Below are 16,440 nucleotides of genomic sequence, written 5' to 3'. Positions count from 1 at the left end.
CATGTGTGTATACTGACAGTACTTATACATGTGTGTATACTGACAGTACTTATACGTGTGGTATACTGATGGTACTCATATGTGTGTGTATAATGACGGTAGTTATACGTGTGGTATACTAACTGTACTGATACGTGTGGCTTTACTTTATGATATAATATTCACTTTGTCTGTCTGTCTATGTGTGCAGAAATTGTGTCTGCTCTATATAGTTTATATATCTTGATGGATATTGATGAAACTTGGCTATGATGTTGTCTATCATAAGAGGATATGCTACAAACAAAAACTGTGTGCATAGGTTGAAGTTTACAAACTTTGTTAAACAAGAGATACCAGGATTAAACAAATTCAAGTTTTAAGTTAATTGATAAGGGATGCCATCAGTATAAAGAATACAGGAACATAAAGACAGCCAAGTTAACTCGTTCTCCATCTACATCATGTTTCAAATTTAAAATATCTAAGTGTAACTCTTTCAATGGAATAGAGAGATTTCACAAAAACCTCCAGAGTTTACTGTTGTTTTCTATTAAATTCAGGACCTTAGTCATTTTCAACACTTTATATTTTGCATATTCTTGAGTTTTTAAAGTTTGAAATCATGCCCATGTATCCCTGTTCAGTAATGTTGTTATTACCTTAACAGTAATTTACACATCGAAACCATGACCGCTTGAATTGTTTGAATTCACTTGAACTGACTATACAAAACGTTTTCAATAACAAATAAATGTTAATACAAATTATATAAACAGACAAACACGCCATACTGTTAGAACAGGACAGACATATCCGACTCTTAATTCTCTTTGTCAACGGAGGTAGAATTGTAGCTATACATAACTAAAAATAATGAAATAGAATCCAACTTCATCCCCGCCTGATGGTTAAATATAGGACAACGCTGCATGGACATCTTTAATTGAACTTCACCTATTTCCACTCGTCTAGACTTAATATGAGATAGTTTAAGGCAGTGTGGGTAGTACCATTTCCCCTTAGGTACACAACTGATACCAAGGCATAAGCAAGATATGTTTGTAAAACGCATATGCCCCATGGTGTAAAATTTAAAAGGGTTATATACACACATCATGTAACTGATAGGGGTATCATCAATTCAAAATATTGAGCAGACAATATCTGCTTACGTCATGAGTGGATTGACTATGTGACCTAAAAATCAACAGGGGTCATATATTCCTTATGCTGTACCAGTGTACCAAGTTTGGTGTCAATCAAACAAATTATTCTTAACATAATCGAGACAATATATTACTATATCCAGTTTTGATCCTTGACCTTTGACATTAGAATTAATAAGAGCATCTTCACCTGATGATGTACCAGTGTACTAAGTTTGATGTCTGTCAAAAAAAGGGTTCTCAAGATATTGAACGGACAGTATATTCCTATGTCCAGATTGACCTTTGACCATGTGACCTCAAAATCAATAGGGGTAATCTTTTCCTGACGATGCACCAATGTACCAAGTTTGATGTCTGTCAAGCAAAGGGTTGTTAAGATATGCAGCGGACAGGATATTCCTATGTCCAGTTTGACCCTTGTCCTTTGACCATGTGACCTCAAAATCAATAGGGATAATTTAATTTTTAGCTCGTACCAGAGTACAAAGTGTGATGTCTGTCAAGCAAAGGGTTCTTAAGATATTGAGCGGACATCATATTCCTATATCCAGAGTAGATTGACCCTTGACCTTTTGACCTGAAAAACAATAGAGATCATCTTTTAACCATAACCAACCCACATAGGAAATATTACGATCAAGTGAATGGTTCTTAAGATATTGAGCGGAAAGCATGTGGTCTAGCGACCGACAGACAGATACACCAACAAGTGCAAAGCAATGTGCCCCTCTTCTTTGAAGGAGGCATAATAACGAAACCACTGACTTGGGCATTCTTTATTGTCACAACAAATCATTCCACCCGAGCACAGAAGCACCACAGTTTTTCACTCTAAGCACATGCAACATAAGAAGACTTGACTACATTACTAGCATATACGCTAGTTATGACATATTCTTCTTAAAAATGCCAATAGAAAAGTTGAAATAAGGAATCTTGAAAAATCGGTAGTCTGTTAGTGTACGACATTTTTCCATTCAAACACATAGTTGTCCAGAGGTTAGTCAAAACAATCACAAAATAGATAAAGCATCAATGTATAGAGACATCACCTTTCTGTTTAATATCCTTTAATATCATTCTAACATAACAAAATATGGATAGAAAAACATGGTACCCATATATTGTTTGAAATTTTCTCTATTGGGGAAAATTAACAGAGTGGTATTTACATAATTTCATTACAATATTTCACAAACGCATTGGTCAAGCAGGAAAGCAGAATTCAAAGAGAACCACGTGTTGTCAAACCTTGCCATAAGTCTAGTTAGACCTGCTATGTTCGATGTTCCTGGTATATTGCCTATGTAGGGGAGAGGCTCTCCAGCATCCGTGAGCCAGGGGTCAGTAACAGTGACCCTTGACCCTTGTATGCCGACACTGAACACTCCGTTAGAGTCTGAAAAATATTAATTACAAACTTTACGAAACATGACCAAATTAACAGAAATAAGATGCTGTAAATTGCATTTAAATGCGAAATAAAAAAATATATATATATACATGTATATCATAGAAAACGACGTATTCCCGGGATTTATCAAAATTTCAGAGAAAAATAAAACAAAAACAATACCCGGCCAGTTCTCGGACCAACAAAAACGGCCAGTTTAGAGAGATGACCGGCTTACCGAAAACTGTTGTGGTATACACTGTACCATGAGATAAGCCGTCTATCATCAAGTAATAGAGCGTATTCCTGTGTGTTTCAAAGTACTTCCGCTGTTTTTGTAAAATATAATAATATATTCAAACATTTGCAGTCAACATTCACATTCAAGCTACTGACAAACAAGTTGATGGTGCAGGAGTTCCAACCGTCTCGTTTAAAATCAACATTACGCAAATTCTATGATCGTTATAACGATTTAGTTTGCCACTACAACCTATCATTAGGTCAAGTGCTGTCTGACGTGTTTCATGCCGATTGTAAGGCCGTTCTTGGCATACTGATTTTGACTACGGATAACTCCGTTTACCTGATCAAGATCTAGGGCTCACGGCGGGTGTGACCGGTCGAAAGGGAATGCTTACTCCTCCTAGGCACCTGATCCCACCTCTGGTGTGTCCTGGGGTCCGTATTTGCCCACTCTCTGTTTTTTATTGCTAAGAAAAGTTATGAGATTGATCACTGTTCGTTATCTTCGACTTTGATTCAGAGACTCTGGTTCAATGAATATTTACTATATGTAGAGACCCAGGCGTGTTATAAACTGTCATAACATGTTATAGCATATAACCTTCACCCCCACTAACCAACAATGGACTCATCCCTATAATGCCTCTTTTGCTATGTTCGTTAACAAATATAAAAGACAAAATCCATGTGAAGGTATATTTTCGATCATTTTGTAAAACGCACATATCTTTTTATATGATGCTTATATTTGAAATAATCTGTTTTTGTTGTAAATTGTAGCTTTTGAACATAGGATTACACTGTTTGGATAACGTTTCCTGGGACATGTGTTATTTCAAGTGAAACGAAGATGTGAAGGGGCTCACATATTTCATTCCAGCTACTCTACGATTATTACATAAGATAATCGTCAAAAGACATAATCATCAGCTAATAAATGTTACTAAATTCATTATAGTCCAAAGGCTACTATATGAAAAATTGAGTAACAAGGGTAACATTGATGGACAGAGAGAGATAGTTACAGACACGGTTGAACTCTACGAATTTCATGTACATATACATGAATAATATATAATGTTATTCAATAATGATTATACAATTGCCCCGGTATGATAATTGAGCATGATTTTTTCTCTTTGCGATTATGATGTGCCATAATATTGCTACAACAAACTTAATCGCTTTTAAGATATATCTGGACATGCAACAAACTGCTGTCATTCACAGTCCCGATAACGTGACCAGGAAATCGCCACAGAATTTGAATAGCTTGTGTGTTGGATATTTCACAACAATTCCATACAGGTTGGTTGGTTGTATATGCATGTATGTTATTTAACGTTCCTCTCAAGAATTTTTCATTCATATACGGTAGAGACGTTACCATTGCCGCTGAAGGGCTGCAGAATTTAGGCCACTGCTTCGCGCTAACGGCCTATAAGTAGGAACGTGTCTTTATCGTAACCACGCCTGCTGTGACATGGGGCCTCGCTTTTCGCGGTCTCATCCAAAGGACCATCCCATTTAGTCGCCTTTTATGACAAACATGGCATACTGAGAAGCTATTCTAATTCGGATCCCGGGGGTGGTACTGTGGACCTATTCTAACCCGGATCCCCGCGGAACACGGAATGTCGTATAAAGTTCAAATCTTAAAGAATGTATACCTTCATTTTAAGAGAAATTGTCAAAGGATATAGATATCTTGTGTTGGATAATTCACAACAGTTCAATTGGACAAATTGTGCTCCGAAATTTTGTTGACGAATTAATTAACATCATCTAGACTTCTGAGTATTAGGACCCCGCTCCTTTTTTGAAACGCAGGTATACATACATCACAATATTTGTTTACTACAAATAACATGTTTAATCGGTTACAAACTTAATCGGCTAGCATTTCTCAACCGAGTAATTGGTTAGCCGGTTAACTCATGCGTCCCCACCTTTATAGACCAATTTTTTTTTATACCGTCCCGCATGAACGACAACTTAAAAAAGAATTATAAAATTCCGGAATAGGTAGAAAGAGAAAGGTTTTGTCACCAACAATAAAGCAAAATAGAAATACGAAATATGAAATCATTAACCGTTCAAAGGTAACGGTAAGAATTGAAAATCTTAAAAGTAAGTCGAATTTCAGCGTAATGATGTTAAACATATAGTAAGAAAAGAATGGTCTTTTTCACACACACACAAAAAACAAACAAATGCGGAATATGAAAACCATATCAAAAAGCGTTGAAATGTTTGTTTAGATTAAGGTTTTTCAAAAGTTGAAGGTAAAGATAAAAAATCTAGTAGTAAAAGAATGGTCTTGTCACAAGAAATACTGAAGCCTTACTACTAACTGTTGAAAAAATTATGGCCAATTTGCATGTTTAGGTTTTATGGACAGACGGACGCACAGACCAAAAAATATATGCCTCCGAATTTATTAAGGGAACATCAAAACCAACTGAATAATTTCATTAGAAACTAAATCATTAGGTGAAAAGCTTAAATCATTAATCAAAAATTGCAATTATTTGAAAAGGAAATTACATAAAAACGAAATCGTTCAAATAATATGAACTTCAATTTTTTCTTACTGAAATCATTAAATTAAAAAAATCAATTTATCAATCAAAAACCGCAATTATTAGAAAATGAAATTCCTACATAAAACGAAATGATTCAAATAATACGGAATTAAAGCTTGTTATTGTATCGTAAAAACTACATAAATGAAATGTTGAATAAGATCCGAAATTGAGAATTGATTATCCTTTAATAATAGGTAAGCTATCTCTCTCTCTCTCTCTCTCTCTCTCTCTCTCTCTCTCTCTCTCTCTCTCTCTGTTTAATATAATGTATGTTATTTACACTTTGATGGACTTCTGTAAAAAAGAAATATATAAAGAACTCACTCATAAAATTGACAAGTGCAGTATTTTCTGCCTCTGAGTTAACGAGAAGGAGTTCTCCGCCATCACTAGCACATTGAGCTGCCATTACACTGATAGTTGCTGCTGGTGATCTGAATGTGTAGAGCTTGATACATCCAAGCACTGGGTTAATGGCGTAACCAGGCGCTGTGCAGGTGCTCCCTTGAAAAAAGAAAATAAATTTCATAAGGACCGTAATGTCTGTAAAGGATGACCAGGGGCAGGTCGAAACATAAAAACTCTATCACCTTGCGTCGTTGTCATACCATACTACATGTACCATACCTTAAGTTTGGCTTGGGCTTCCACTGTTCCCGTTTGCAACTATTGTTGAGTCTCTCTCTGAAACTAAATACGTACATGTAGTCTAAAATGTTAAAAACATACGCGACCTTTCTGACATTTTCTTTGCCTTCAATATCGAACGTGACAATAGATAATTTCTCACAAGCGATGAAATCTGGTACAACTTTGTCACCGATTAAACCGTTGCTAAGAAACAAGGAAACGCCTTGAGCAGGAAGGGTAGTCGATCATATACGATCACTGTTCCTGTACATATAAATAATGAAACATTCTATGTAGGGGAACATCAATGACGCCTAGTTCTACACCATGTAATAAAACCGACCCACCAGCAGAGGTCTGCTCAGACGAATTACCGCTCTGACAAATACACTATATATCTTCTTTTAAAGGCTTGGCAGTACCAGTATCTTTCAAAATCTGAACAGGATTAAATTAACTTAAGGAAAGTCCGTGCTTTTAAGTATCCGGTTTTAAATTTTAAACACCGACTAGAAAGTTCCAGTTATAACTTCTTTGTCTGATGTTTGTAGTTTACGAGAACTGTACGAGTCAAATTTAGCATTCAAATGTGAATCTTAGATATATTTACCACGATTTATGATAGTGTCAAGTCCTCACTAGCTCCAATGGTACAAAGCAATGTAATATTTACACTGATCTCTAAAAGGCTCATAGCTTGCAATCTAAGCCTGAACAAGTTAAAAATCATACATAGGTGTGACCCTCACAATGGAATTCAAACTGTTTTTAGTGAGTTTGTGTTTGGTTCAAAGAAACCAAAATTATAAATCCTCAGAACATTATCAGTAAAGTTGTTGAATATTTGAACTCTTCTTCACAAGTATTTTCAAGAAACAAAATTATTTGTACATGAGCTGTAGTTGCTAGAATCTACACATATGTTACACTATATTTATTTTTTCTATAAGTATGAGATAGCATGTAGGTATTGTTATGTATCATATGATTGATAGCCAAACAAAAAAAAAAAAGAATAACCCACACACCAAAAAAAATTGTGAGAAAAAGGAAGGGGTGGGGGGTGGGGTCCCCCCCCCCCCACTCCTTGTGTTCTAATTGTCTGGTAGGACAAAATTTTCAGTATGTTTTACATATATATATATATATTGTCATATTCTGTTAATCTTGATTTTAAGACTGTATTTGCTGTTACAATTTACTATTTTCAAAGTGTGCAAAGAATAAATGTAAAACTTAAATTTAAAAATGGGGGTTTACGTATTCCAGAGACCATTTTGCAAAAATATCTCTGGTCAACTATGGTAAAATATGTTTTATTGTTAACCTTAGATATAAATCTAAATATTTTTAAAGAAAAACTGGCATGTAAACAATTTAGATTTTGAGAATTTTTCAAAATTGCGATATTCTGTGATTTTTTTCTGAAGGATGTGCGCAGATTAAACAGCAATTGTGTATGTTTTCAATTGAATATCTTTAAAAATTCTCTCGGTAAATGAATAGCTATTGGTCTTTATATATTATAGCTTAATATAATGTGCTTTGGTGCATATTTTTAATAAAACATGAGATCATGCATTCTTGTGTTAAAATTTGGCTTTTGCATTTGGGGGTATATGTGCTCTGTAGCACATAGTATAAAAATAAACCCGCAAAGGTATGTTTAATATGGTTTTTTTAGTTAGTTTATGAATTGTTAAAGTTATTTAAATGAAAAAAAAAATTGATTGACAGAAATTTCTAATAGTATTTACCTACCTTAAGTCACTGAGTGAAACAAATTCCTCAGATAAAAGAGCTTTCAATTCTCCAAAGAATACACAAAACTGGACTTTGGATCCTAAACATCAGACGAAACTAAGGTTTTTAGCTCACCTGAGCTGAAAGCTCAAGTGAGCTTTTCTGATCACCCGTATTCCGGCGTCCGTCCGTCTGGCCGTCCGTCTGTCCGTCTGTAAACTTTTCACATTTTCAACTTCTTCTCAACAACCAATGGGCCAATTTCAACCAAAGTTGGCACAAAACATTCTTAGGTAAAGGGAATTCTAAATTTTTAAAATAAAGGGCCAGGCCACCTTCCAAGGGGAGATAATCAAGAAAAGGTAAAAATAGGGTAACGTCATTAAAAAATCTTCTTCTGAAGAACCACTGGGCCAAAAAAGATGAAATTAATATGAAAGCTTCCTTATATAATGCAAATTCTAAATTGAAAAAATCATGGCCCCCAGGGGTCAGATGGGGCCACAATAGGGGATCAAAGTTTTACATACAAATATATAGGAAAATCTTTAAAAATCTTCTTCTCAAGAACCACTGAGCCAGAAAAGCTGAGATTTATATGAAAGCTTCCTTATATAATGCAGATTCTAAATTGTTAAAATCATGGCCCCCGGGGGTCGGATGGGGCCACAATAGGGGATCAAAGTTTTACATACAAATATATAGGGGAAAATCTTTAAAAATCTTCTTCTCAAGAACCACTAAGCCAGAAAAGCTGAGATTTATATGAAAGCTTTCTGATATAGTACAGATTTTAAATTGTTAAAATCACGGCCCCCGGGGGTCGGATGGGGCCACAATAGGGGATCAAAGTTTTACATACAAATATATAGGGGAAAATCTTTAAAAATCTTCTTCTCAAGAACCACTAAGCCAGAAAAGCTGAGATTTATATGAAAGCTTCCTGATATAATGCAAATTCTAAATTGTTAAAATCATGGCCCCCAGGGGTCGGATGGGGCCACAATAGGGGATCAAAGTTTTACATACAAATATATAGGGAAAATCTTTAAAAATCTTCTTCCCAAGAACCACTGAGCCAGAAAAGCTGAGGTTTATATGAAAGCTTCCTGATATAATACAGATTCTAAATTGTTAAAATCATGGCCCCCGGGCGTCGGATGGGGCCACAATAGGAGATCAAAGTTTTACATACAAATATATAGGGAAAACCTTTAAAAATCTTCTTCTCAAGAACCACTGAGCCAGAAAAGCTGAGATTTATATGAAAGCTTCCTTATATAATGCAGATTCTAAATTGTTAAAATCATGGCCCCCGGGGGTCGGATGGGGCCACAATAGGGGATCAAAGTTTTACATACAAATATATAGGGAAAATCTTTAAAAATCTTCTTCTAAAGAACCACTGAGCCAGAAAAGCTGAGATTTATATGACAGCTTCCTGATATAATGCAGATTCTAAATTGTTAAAATCACGGCCCCCGGGGTCGGATGGGGCCACAATAGGGGGTCAAAGTTTTACATACAAATATATAGGAAAAATCTTTAAAAATCTTCTTCCCAAGAACCACTAAGCCAGAAAAGCTGAGGTTTATATGAAAGCTTTCTGATATAGTACAGATTCTAAATTGTTAAAATCATGGCCCCGGGGGTTGGATGGGGCCACAATAGGGGGTCAAAGTTTTTAGCTCTTCTGAGCCGAAGGCTCAAAGAGCTAATGCTATGGCCATTTGTACGGTGTGCGGTGTGCGTAAACTTTTTAGAAAAAGAACCCCTTGGCCAATTTTTTTCAAATTTCTTACAGGGTATCATTGGCCCAAGGGCTTTCATACATACTAAATAGAGGGGTGTGACCCTTTAACAAGGGGAGATAATCAGGAAAATACAAACAAAAGTAGTGGTTGCTAAAAAAATCTTCTTCTCAAGAACCACTTGGCAGATTATCACCAAACTTACAAATAAGGATGAGGATATGTTGTAGATTAAAAATTGTTCAAGGCATTACCCTGGGGCAAAGGGCATGGTCTCAAGGTCACTTCAAAGTTGACCTAAATTTATATTTCCTTAAATCTTTGATATTTTAGTCATTATAAGGACTAGGATCATCAAATTTTGACAGTTGATGCATCTTAGGACCTTGTGTCAAGTTGTCTCAAAAGTAGGTCACGGTGACCTACTTTTTGAATTTTGCAGGTATTTATTTTAAAATTAATTTTGATGCATATCTTGGACACTTTGAAGCCTATGATCATCAAAACTTGTCAGTTAGTGGATCATGGGACCTTAAAATGCGTCAACTGAAAAATAGGTCACCGTGACCTACTTTCTGAATTCTATGGCTTATCATTTATATATATATATTAAGTTGTTATTTCAAATACCGAGAGGTTTAGAATCATCAAATCTTGTAAGTTGATGTATCTTGAGGCCTTGAAACATATTTATAAAAAAGTAGGTCACAGTGACCTACTTTTTGAATTTTGCAGATATTCAAATTTCACATTTTCAATTTTAGATGCATATTTTGGGCACTGTAAAACCTAGGATCATCAAACTTTGTCAGTTGATGCGTCTTCAGTCTTCGGTTTGTGTCGACCAAAAAGTAGGTCACCGTTACCTACTTTTGGTATTTGACAGTTAAATTACTATATTTCAGACACTATTTGACCTACAATCATCAAACGTTGTCAGTTGATGCATCTTGAGTCTTCGGAGTGTATCGACCAAAAAGTAGGTCACTGTGACTTACTTTTGGCATTTGACAGTTATATTTATATATTTCAGTCACTAATTGACCTACAATCATCAAACTTTGACAGTTGATGCATCTTGAGTCTACGGAGTGTGTCGACCAAAAAGTAGGTCACATTGACCTACTTTTGGAATTGGACGGCTATATTTATATATTTCAGATACTATTTGACCTACAGTCATCAAACTTTGTCAGTTGATGGGTCTTGCATGTTCGGAGTTCGCTGACCAAAAAGTAGGTCACCATGACCTAGGATTGGAATTTGACAGCTATATTTCAATATTCAGATACTAATTGGCTTAAAATCATCAAACTTTGTCAGTTGATATTTCTTGGGTTCTCAAAATGTGTAAACCAAAAAGTAGGTCACATTGACCTACTTTTTTGAATTCTTAGGATTTAACTAAAGATTTAGAATACTAAGAGGCTAAAAATAGAAATGGTGGGGTTGTACAATTTATCAGAAGAGCGATTCTAGGCCCTTGGGCCTCTTGTTTTTTTTTTTTTTTTTTTTTTTTTTCGGTCTTTTTTTTTTTTTTTTTGATATAGTGCAGATTCAAGTTTGTTAAAACCATGGACCCCGGGGATTGGATGGGGCCTCAAGGGGGGCATCAAAGTTTTACATACAAATTTATAGGAAAAATCTTTTAAAATCTTCTCAAGAACCACTGAGCCAGAAAAGCTGAGGTTTATATGAAAGCTTCCTGATATAGTGCAGATTATAAATTGTTAAGATTCTGGCCCCCGGGGGTTGGATGGGGCCACAATAGGGGGTCAAAGTTTTACATACAAATATATAGGAAAAATCTTTAAAAATCTTCTTCCCAGAACCACTAAGCCAGAAAAGCTGAGATTTATAGGAAAGCTTTCTGATATAGTGCAGATTCAGGTTTGTTAAAATCATGCCCCCCTGGAATAGGATGGGGCCACAATAGGGGATCAAAGTTTTACATACAAATATATAGGGAAAATCTTTAAAAATCTTCTTCTCAAGAACCATTGGGCCAAAGAAGTTCACATTTACATGAAAGCTTTCTGACATAGTGTAGATTCAAGTTTGCAAAAACCATGGCCTCCAGGGGAAGGTTTGGGCCATAATAGGGACTACGGTTTTACATGCAAATAGATATGGAAAATCTTCTGATATGGACCAAGGTGACTCAGGTGAGCGATGTGGCCCATGGGCCTCTTGTTTGTCAGTTCTACTTGCTGTAGAAGCATGTGATTGTGGTTTGTTGTGATTGGTTTTCGCTTATGATTAAAACATTCACCTAACAAAATGGCTTAATCTCTCACAAAAGGTACGATTACCAGAGGAACCTTCCGAATGTCCTAACCTTTGACCTGACGTAGAATCACCTCGGGTAACCTTCCGAACCTCCTGACCTTGGACCTAAGGTAGAAATACCAAAAGATGAAGAGATTCGAACTTGGGGAAATGGATGACCAAAACTCTGAAGCAATGTAGATATTTTATCAAAATCTTAACTTCAAGAAAAACTGCTATTCTAAGATGTAGTAACAAAATCCTTTTCATGAGAATGTATTTATCTGAAATAAGTACAGCGTCCTTAAGGGTGCTAACATTCTTCTAATCTTGAGGGACACACTCCTCAAACTTCTTCTAGGACGAGTGGATGGAAATTTTGAAATGTTAAGCAATTCTTTTGCATCTCAACAACTGATCATTTAAATCTTTTTTCTAGTAAATTCAGCACAACTTCGATTGCCAAAGGTTTTTTTTACTTTCTGAATGTCTGTCTGTTTTTTCCAGATACTTTTAAGGCCGCAACCTTGGCATTGGCATAGTCTAAATTATCAGCTATCCGCAGCCATTGTAACATGGTTTACCAAATTCGCGGACGTATCCTCAAATTGTGGGAAATATTTACCTACTAATTCATCTTGAAATTTTAGAAATAATTCAATACCTCTAACTGCAACGAATTCATTTCGAACAAGTAAAAATTCAGATTCGTTCTATAATCTAAATTTCCCCAACACAAATTCACTCTCTACTCTATCAATTTTATGCCTTACCCTTCAAAGAAGAGGGGCATATTGCTCTCCACCTTTCGGTCGGTCTGCAGGTATCTTGAGAACCATTTACTTGTATCTTGAGAACCATTTACTTGATCACAATGATATTTGATATGCGGTTTGGTTATAAGTAAAACAGGACCAATATCAATTAAATGGTCAAGGGTCAATCCACTCTGGACATAGGAAGATACTTTCCGCTCAATATTTTGAGAACCCTTTTCTTGACAGACATCAAACATGATATATTGTAAGGAGCGGAAGACCCCTATTGATTTTTTAGTCATAAGGTCAAGGGACATAGGAATATACTTTCCGCTCTCAATATCTTAAAAACAGATATCAAACCAGGTAGACTGATACATCGTAAGGAGTATTTTTATTTTTAGATCAAATGTTCAAGGGTCAAACTGGACAGGACTGTCTGCTCAATATCTTATGAAATCGATATTAAACCTGATAGTATGTATAACAAAATAGATTACCCCTATTTATTTTAAAGTCAAATGAACAAGGTCAATCAACTCTGGACATAGGAAGATATTACCCGCTCAATATCTTGAAATATCTGCTTGACAAACATCAAACTTGATGCACTGGTACACCCTAAGAAATAAACGAACCCTATCAATTTTGGGTTCACATGATCAAGAGTCAAACTAGACATGAGAATTTACTGTCCGCTCAATATCTGGAGAATACTTTGCTTGAAATAAATCAATTTTGATACATTGGAGTAGACGACCACTATATATTTTGAGCTCACGTGGTCAAAGTTCCTGGGTCAAACTTGACATGGAAATACACTGTTCACGCAATGACCCTTTTCTTTGCAGACATCAAATTTTGAACACTGGTAGATAACCCCTATTGATTTTGAGGTCACAGGATCAAAGGTCAAGGGTTAAACTTGACATAGAAGATACTATCCGCTCAATATCTTGAGAATTCTTTGCTTGACAGACATCAAGCTTGGTACACTGGTACGCCCCAAGAAATATATGACCCATCTTTAAGTTGGGTCCAAATGGCTAAAGGTCAAGCTGGACATAGTAAAGTGTAAAACACTGTCTGCCATCTTTTAAGAATAATGTGCTTGATTGACACCAAAATTGATACACTGGTACATCTTAATAGTAAACGATCCATATTGATTTTGAGGTAACATGGTCAAAGGCCAAGAGTCTTGTCATAGGAAGATATTATCCGCTCAATATGTTGAATTGCTTTTGCACTACTCTTATTTAAAGACGCTTGTGTGTAACCTTATTCTATTTTGTACTACGAGGAGCAGATATGTTTTACAAACATTTCTGGCTCTTCGGATGACACCGCAGAAACCAAGGTTCCGCTTCACAACAGGTGTGGCACGATAAAGATCCATGTCCGCTTAAAGGCTGTAAACGCCTAGCATAGTTCTACATTTTGAAGCCCTACACCAGCAATGGTGACTCTCCATATGAGTGGAATATTCTCAATTGCTAGACAAAATACAACCAATCTTCTCTCTATATGTGTTTTTTATTCTCTCTTTCTCTGATCTTCTACTTTCACTTTTTTCTATTTGTTTTACTATCTTTCACTATTTGCTCTTTCATTTTCTCTCTTTCTGCTCTTTCATTTTCTTTCCTGTTCTTTCTCTACTATTTCATTTTTTATCTCTTTGTGCTCTCTCTCTCTCTCTCTCTCTCTCTCTCTCTGTGTGTGTGTGTGTGTGTGTGTGTATGTGTTCTTTCAATTTCATTTCCTCTATTTCACTTTACTCTCGCTCTCTGCAACTTCATTTTCTTTTCCATAGAACAGAATAAACTTCCTTATCATAAAAAGCAATGACTAGAGGCTGCATGTTCATCGTAATTAAACCAAGAAGACTATATAATAGTAGCATGACCTCTTGGATTACATATCGTTTAAAGAAATAGATTCTTGAATTAATGCAATTAATGAAGAGATACACCTACTCTTCTGACGAAGATCGTAAATACGTAGAACACCAACAACTCACAATGCATTAGAATCAAGGATTGGGGGTTCCTCAGCGTCTGAGGGCCCTGACCCCCATCTGATTTGCTCCCTCTCCCAGACTTCTGAGGGACCTTACCGCCACCTGATCTACTACCTCCCCCAGACTAAGCTTCAATTTATACGCACCTGTATACTACTACAAAAATCTAATGAATTTTATTTCCAGAGAGTACGTCATTTGTTTGTATTGAACTCTTCAAAACATCGTTCTAAAAATAGAACGTCACGAAACTCTCAGACACTGCCTCGACATATCTGGGTAAGGGTATCAAAACGTCATAATGAGCGGGACTTGCTAAGCCCTCTTAAAGTTTCCGAGTTCTAATAAAATTTACGATAAAATACGAATAATCTAATTACACCAAGCATTCCTTGTTTATATATCTCCAAAAAAGACGTTACTCGTTCAGTAAAGATGTCCATACCTGCATTGGACTCGGTCGGTGTCAGTGCGATGACGAGGGTTGCGGCTAACAGAGGCATTGCGCTGGGTGTCCAAGAATTATATCCGTCTACAAACAGATAGCGAGGGTATGGGGTGTACATATTGATGATTGAAAAATAGTGATGCCTAACACGACCAGGGCCGTAAATTAACCTTCAATTTGGAGGAGGCAGGAAATTAGGCGGGGGTCTGGGGGCCGCCCAGGCCCCCAGACGCTGAGCATATTTTGTGCACACTGAACACGCTTCGTGCAAAATCCTTGATTCTAGGGCCTTCTAAGATGTTACTTGACTAACTCATTCTAAAAGAAAGATTTGGAATGCTTTTTAAGAGAGGTATCATGTTCTTAGTTGTTGGAAACAACATAAATTCTAATGAACTTTAAATTTTAATTTTTTTTGGCTCAAAAGTTGGAGGAGGCAGCTGCCTCCTCCGCCTCCATGTAATTTACGGCTCTGACGACATGCATTACTTACATGTACATACAGTTAAAACTTATATTTTATATGATAACGCATACCATACCATGCATACCCCATACCTAGAGGATAGACATCGCGTGTTACAATGTATGTCCACTATTTTATTTGCCGATTGTCACCTAGCCTAGTATTAATTTTATGCCTTCAAATATACAGCAAAAAAAAAAACCAATGCAGTATATCGTGTGATATCGTATTTTATCACACTTTCATTTAGAATACTCGAATCTGATTGATAGAGAAACAAGTGAGAAAAAAAAAAGCATAGTGTTACCCTCTAAGAACAGAAAGCACGTGCTCCAGGGTGATAGTATCTAGCAACGGGTAACAGTACTTGACAGCGGATGATATTATAAGAATTATCACATGCGTCAAATTTATACGCGCACGGTTCGCCGTAGATTGTTAGACGACGTTGTTTGGGCGTTTGTAATAAACGCCAATACGCGCATAAATATACGAAATATCGCATGACAGTGATTTATCAAATGTCAATAGACGTAAGTCTTCTGCTTTGTTGTTTATATAACATTCAATATAATAAAACAAATATTGCATGTAGTTGAGAGTAACATTGAAAATTTTCACCATTGCATACCATACTATACCATCAAATCACATAGATGTGAATGATTAACCACGAATAATCATGAAACATTTCTTTGTTGTTTAATGTTTATTCGAGATTTTTTCACTCGCACATGGACTTTAGCTTTAGGTTATTTAATGTACTGCGAACTTTGACCTACAGCTAACATCCATGTATGGTGATCAAGGCCGTAACAGTAAGGGGTTCTTTGTGGTTCCAATGACTACAGTGAGAAAAGAGAGGGTCTCTCATCATAATGACTGCCTTTCCTTTAAAAATATGAGCAATGCATTTATATTTCTTTTAAATCGAATTGTCCAGCTGGGTAGCTCAGTAGGTTAACATGTCGACTGTCC

At 36.1% G+C, this 16,440-nt stretch overlaps 1 protein-coding gene across 1 annotated transcript; it reads right to left on the bottom strand.

Moving 5' to 3' along the window:
- Positions 1–2,227: 2,227 nt before the first annotated feature.
- LOC125662889 (uncharacterized) lies at positions 2,228–15,114 on the bottom strand. Its single transcript, XM_056147466.1, has 3 exons — positions 14,994–15,114; positions 5,703–5,882; positions 2,228–2,556 (listed from the first exon to the last, which is right to left on the bottom strand). Exons 1-3 carry the CDS (start codon positions 15,112–15,114, stop codon positions 2,333–2,335), a joined length of 525 nt encoding a protein of 174 aa, XP_056003441.1. The 3' UTR covers positions 2,228–2,332.
- Between the last annotated feature and the right edge of the window lie 1,326 nt (positions 15,115–16,440).

The sequence above is a fragment of the Ostrea edulis genome, chromosome 8 (genome assembly GCF_947568905.1).
Source record: "Ostrea edulis chromosome 8, xbOstEdul1.1, whole genome shotgun sequence".
Classification (NCBI taxonomy): Eukaryota; Metazoa; Mollusca; class Bivalvia; order Ostreida; family Ostreidae; genus Ostrea; species Ostrea edulis.
The sequence above is the reverse complement of the archived record's forward strand: the minus strand, read 5'-3'. Positions and strand labels throughout refer to the sequence as shown.

Bases quoted from the DNA above. Each gene is read 5' to 3' on its own strand.
- LOC125662889 (XM_056147466.1), bottom strand. From the start codon at position 15,114: ATGTACACCCCATACCCTCGCTATCTGTTTGTAGACGGATATAATTCT. The intron at 5,883-14,993 runs GTATGGACATCT...TCTTTTTTCAAG, and splicing joins ACCGACCGAGTCCAATGCAG to GGAGCACCTGCACAGCGCCT. The intron at 2,557-5,702 runs GTGAGTTCTTTA...GTAATTAATATT, and splicing joins TGCACTTGTCAATTTTATGA to TTTCAGACTCTAACGGAGTG.